Source organism: Anopheles darlingi, chromosome X (assembly GCF_943734745.1).
Source record: "Anopheles darlingi chromosome X, idAnoDarlMG_H_01, whole genome shotgun sequence".
Taxonomy (NCBI): domain Eukaryota; kingdom Metazoa; phylum Arthropoda; class Insecta; order Diptera; family Culicidae; genus Anopheles; species Anopheles darlingi.
In genome coordinates this window covers 2782501-2787500 of record NC_064873.1, presented here as the reverse complement: position 1 = coordinate 2787500, position 5000 = coordinate 2782501, and the positions used below count along the sequence as shown (strand labels likewise).

At 46.9% G+C, this 5000-nt stretch overlaps 2 protein-coding genes across 3 annotated transcripts in view; one reads left to right on the top strand and one right to left on the bottom strand.

The window, feature by feature from the left end:
* Positions 1 to 179: 179 nt before the first annotated feature.
* Positions 180 to 2643, bottom strand: LOC125955818 (tether containing UBX domain for GLUT4). 2 transcript variants are annotated; one of them, XM_049687053.1, is made up of 3 exons: positions 2336 to 2643; positions 1134 to 2271; positions 180 to 1033 (listed from the first exon to the last, which is right to left on the bottom strand). In XM_049687053.1, exons 1-3 carry the CDS (start codon positions 2432 to 2434, stop codon positions 615 to 617), a joined length of 1656 nt encoding a protein of 551 aa, XP_049543010.1. In that variant the 5' UTR covers positions 2435 to 2643; the 3' UTR covers positions 180 to 614. The 2 variants fall into 2 exon arrangements, with proteins under 2 accessions (XP_049543010.1, XP_049543019.1); XM_049687062.1 differs by lacking the exon at positions 180 to 1033 and having other exon boundaries at positions 1274 to 1396; positions 1464 to 2271.
* Positions 2644 to 3948: 1305 nt separating this feature from the next.
* LOC125956029 (synaptobrevin homolog YKT6) overlaps positions 3949 to 5000 on the top strand; it is a 2179-nt gene continuing 1127 nt past the window's right edge. Inside the window, exons 1-2 of the mRNA XM_049687468.1 lie at positions 3949 to 4567; positions 4639 to 5000. The exon at positions 4639 to 5000 is cut by the window's right edge and continues 1127 nt beyond it. Of these exons, the coding sequence (XP_049543425.1) occupies positions 4443 to 4567; positions 4639 to 5000 (487 nt within the window). The 5' untranslated portion in view covers positions 3949 to 4442. The remainder of the gene's footprint in view (positions 4568 to 4638) is intronic.

Sequence of the window (5000 nt, the reverse complement as noted above, 5' to 3'; positions counted from 1 at the left end):
GTCTATGACGTCACCTCTCTATTTAAAACTCCTTGGTTTCGCCAATTTCTTGGTTTAAAATCTCGTAGAGAGGACGCAATAATTATTGGCAAAAAACCCGTACACTGTGGTACAATACATACTTGTGCCAGAAGTCAGAGTACACTTTAGTACAATGAATTGCACACACGCATTGAGTTTGATCACTGCATCGTTTTTATTTAAATAGCAATTCGTATGCTGTAACATTTGTTGTCCATTAGTTGCCAGTTGTACCAGCTAGGTCATAAGTATCAAAGCTAATTGCTTTGCTTTGAGAAAACGATCATTTTTTATTTCAGATACCCGCTAACTGAGCTCTGAAGGCTGTCGCTTGCTGCCGAGCAAGGGTGGCTGTTGCGCTATACGGGATTTCAAACAATTGGTAAAACGTAAAATGCATGCTCGAGCTTAGGGCATTTTGAAAACAGAAAGAATATTGAAATGAGTTCTTGAGATTGAAACGACCGCTTCAAATGGTATGAAGAATAAGAATTATTGAAATGAAAGAAGAGTGTGCGCTGGAAGCGGCATGAGGTATAGGAAAGAATATTGAAATGACAAAATTAAAGATGAGCTTCCATGAAGCAGCGGTGCTACTTTTTCAAAAATTTGAGCAGCATCGCCTCCTGCTTGGAATGCTGCTGTTGTGATTGCGTGTTGGCACTGTTAGTGTTGCCTTTCGGTTGGCTAGGCCCTGCTATTTGATCGTGGTATTGATGCAGTTCGTGGTATTGATGCAGTTGTCCAGTGGGAGCGGGTGTTGCTGCGTTGACCGGTACTGACTTCACCTTGTGTCCAGCGCCACCCTTGTGCAATTTATGACGCAGTACCTGACCTGCAACTTCAGCAGCACCATAAACATCGGAAAGCTGTTCCATCAGCTTGCTTTCCAGATAGGAACATCCATCGGCAGGCGAAGCGCTAGATCCGAAATGAAGCATCGCTCTCGGAAGGCAATTTGATTCGTACAAAGTAGCTGTCGACTGAAGAATCTCCTTCGGAGGGGTAGTGTCTTTTGAACATGCGAAGAGAATAGAAAAAAAAGAGAGTTTCTTGTCTACTGCATTAACATTCTCATCGATCTCAATCGACGGTCGGATGCGACAACTTACAGAGTGTGAATGGTGTGGTTGGATCGACAAGAAATCCGCGGACAAAGTTCTCTATATCCGCAACAGTTTCATCTGCTTCAAACACCCCCTGCAGTATGTATTGATCGGGAAATAGAATCCTAATTACTGACTGAGGGTAGCGGCTAATTAATCCCAGCATTGTTCTTTTACGTTGTATCTCAAGCCATGTCGCGGCCACGAGCGGCATTGCTTCTAGCTCGAGGACACGTTCATGCAGCTGAATTTGAAGACGGGTCACTTCCCTAATTGACAGATCAAAAAAGGAATCGTCCTCTTCGTAGTACGATGGCTCTTGTTCGTATAACTCACGGTGGTATAGCACCGCCTGCCGATCGCCAATATACACAATTATTCCCGCACGTCCTTCAGCAGCGAGCGACACGTCCTTCGTTGGAACCGCGCTGGGGATGTCCTGATTGTTTGTCTCAGCGCTATCAGTAGTAGCTACCGAGGATGGTGGTGCTACTGATAGGCTATCGGCATTGCTATCAGTAGTAGCTGCCAAGGATGGTGGTGCTACTGATTCGGTCTGTTCGACGGTTGGAAGAGGCACTTTTTTCGTTTGTGGCACCGAGTCAGCACATGCTGGAGGGTGTTCTGGCAATTTCGAGGCTGTCTCAGTTGCTTGCGTTTCTTTCTTGGGCGCAGCAGGTTCTTCGTCTCGGATTACTTTCGGGAGCGGCGATGAGACGTTAGCCTGCGTTTTTAATTGTTCTGGTTTGCGCTGCAGCAGCCGAACAACGGCACGGCCACTGGTCAGACCAAGGTTTTCCAATGTCGTTCCTGCCAGTTGCTCGAAAAACAGTTCGCATCGCGTATAGATCATCACGGGGTTCGCATCCGCCCGAGCTAATTCGGGGCTGAGCTGCTGCAACACCTCGAGTAACGATGCCGTAGCTGCAAACGTCCCAGACGGACGTGCCCCGTTCTCGCAGTGCAGCAGAATTGTCACCGGCGATAGGATGCGTGCTTGCTTCGCTTTCTCCATATCTAGCATCGCTTTGTTAGGTATCCCCGAGAAGCGAAACATCAGTGACGAGTCCTGTAGCCGAGTGCGGAATGATAGAACATGTTCCGCCGGTTCCAAATTGGTTTTTTGGCAAACATTCTTCAGTATCTGCAAGCGAAGAGCGGCAAATGTGAAATATAATTCCAACTTTAGTCGCGTCAGGCGTACTTACATCGTAGAATGTCATGTTTGGCGCCACAGGTACAGTGTACTGGCGATTGTTCATCGCACGGACGATGATGAATTTTTGCTGCTGTTGGTTCGCGTTCATGTTGCTGCCTTAGCTGAATTACCTTAAAACACCGGCCGACGCAGTGTGGCAAACGTTGCACAAGGCTTGCGGTGCAAAGATGGAGGCCGTGACTTGCAGAACTCGAGGCACACGGCAGGCTGTTTAATATTTGAACCAATGTTCTCTACAGACCGCATAAAATCCGTACGGTACATTCGCTGGACTGTTGCAGTAGAAAAGGCAGTCCACGGCAGTGACAGCCAATTTGACAGCTGAAAATTGACATTTTGGTTTTGGTCGGCGTTAAGGTGCCTGGCCACGATAGCAGCTTCCCGAATACATTTCGAAAAGTGAGGGCGCTTTTCGGTCACTCAGTAACTCACCGTGAGTGAGGAGGTCTATTTCAGTCTTTTTCTCGGGTTTTTACCACAGTCGATACCCCAACTTTTTGCCAGAATTTTTTTTGTGAATAGCCGTGGCCACACGGAGCGAAAACTCTAGCGCAAACGAAAAAATTAATGCCAAAACATTTACGCTTGCCGTTTACATGCTGTCAAACGATTATAGGTCCGTGGAGCGTAAAACCTAGAGTAAAAGCTGTTTGCAAACGGAAGGGCTCGCAATATGTTCTATTTGTGGTTTACATTGATAGATAGTGATCATTGCTAGTGTGTTCAATCCTTTTCTTCCACAAAACGATTTTAATTTCCTCAACCCGGCCACGTAAACATATCGAAGCGTAAACGATTTGGCATTAGCCGTGGCCACACGGAGCGAAAATTTGCGCGCAAATTTACAAATTAATGCCAAATCGTTTACGCTTCGATATGTTTACGTGGCCGGGTTGAGGAAATTAAAATCGTTTTGTGGAAGAAAAGGATTGAACACACTAGCAATGATCACTATCTATCAATGTAAACCACAAATAGAACATATTGCGAGCCCTTCTGTTTGCAAACAGCTTTTACTCTAGGTTTTACGCTCCACGGACCTATAATCGTTTGACAGCATGTAAACGGCAAGCGTAAATGTTTTGGCATTAGCCGTGGCCACACGGGGCGAAAACTCTAGCGCAAACGAAAAAATTAATGCCAAAACGTTTACGCTTGCCGTTTACATGCTGTCAAACGATTATTGGTCCGTGGAGCGTAAAACCTAGCGTAAAAGCTTTTTGCAAACGGTAGGGCTCACAATATGTTCTTTTTGTGGTTTACATCGACAGTGAGTGATCATTGCTAGTGTATTCAATCCTTTTCTTCAAAAAAACGATTTTAATTTCCTCAACCCGGCCATGTAAACATATCGAAGCGAAAACATTTTGGCATTAATGTGCAAATTTGCGCGCAAATTTTCGCTCCGTGTGGCCACGGCTATTAATTTTTTCGTTTGCGCTAGAGTTTTCGCCCCGTGTGGCCACGGCTATTAATTTGTAAATTTGCGCGCAAATTTTCGCTCCGTGTGGCCACGGCTAATGGACCATCTCGGTATGGGATTTGCCTGCAGAGAATAGTGGGTTTTACCCTGTAGTCATAAAACCATTCCTAGGGTTGGTTGATGCAGTTGTGACCAGTGTGAACGTGCATGGCTGCAATTGTCGTAAGTAACGCCATTCAGTGTGCAAGACAACTTTGTCGATGACGCGGATGAGGTGGTAACAGGATGCCGAGGAGAAGTGGAATGGAATGAAGAAAATGTTAGCAACAAGGAGACAATAACTTCTTCTAAAAAGTCATAATTTTAAGCCAAAAAGTTCTGTGAAGTGGGTAACAGAGGCGGACTGCAAAAAAGGTTTCACTAGCCACCACACTTTCTACTGTAATTCGGTGAATTTATATGGTTCATGCGGATAATCGCTAACTCATAGGAACAGCAACCATAAGGTCAGTAGGAAGTAATAGGCACCAAATGATACGCTGAAAGACCGGAACAGCCACCGATCAACCACTACGCAGTTGCTAACTCACCACACCAATCAAGGCCACCGTACAAAAGCGACTTCAAATACCGCGACCTTTCCAAACAGCCCCCGAAGGAAACCTTCCGAACAATGGTGAAACTCTATGCGCTCAGTGTGTTTTACAAGGCACCGTCCGAGGCCCGACTGCTCAAGTCGGCGTACGAGCTGCAAAGCTTCTCGTTTTTCCAACGTGGCTCGGTACAGGAGTTTATCAGGTAAATCGAGAGCACAAGGCATGATTCATTCTCTCTGTTAATCGCTGGTTCCATCCAACCATTTACCACAGCTTTGCCAGCAAAACCCTGGTGGAGCGGACGCAGCCAGCGACACGCCAGTCCGTGAAACAGGACGTCTACCTGTGCCACGTGTACGTTAGGGCGGATAATCTTGGAGCCGTGCTAATCGCGGATCATGAGTACCCGCAGCGTGTCGCCCATACGCTCCTGACGAAGGTGCTGGATGAATTCGCGCTAAAGGTCACTACCGACCAGTGGGCGGTGGCGACGAGTGAGGCGGCCATCGCGTTCGGCACGCTGCCTGCGACGTTGGCCAAGTATCAGGATCCGCGCGAAGCGGATGCCCTCACCAAGATGCAGGAGGATCTAGACGAGACGAAGATCATCCTGCGAAACACGATCGAGGCGGTGC

Coding starts and splice junctions, on each gene's coding strand:
- LOC125955818 (XM_049687053.1), bottom strand. CDS start 2,434: ATGAACGCGAACCAACAGCAGCAAAAATTCATCATCGTCCGTGCGATG. Junction 2,272..2,335: donor CAAACATGACATTCTACGAT/GTAAGTACGCCT, acceptor CTTCGCTTGCAG/ATACTGAAGAATGTTTGCCA. Junction 1,034..1,133: donor AACCACACCATTCACACTCT/GTAAGTTGTCGC, acceptor CATGTTCAAAAG/ACACTACCCCTCCGAAGGAG.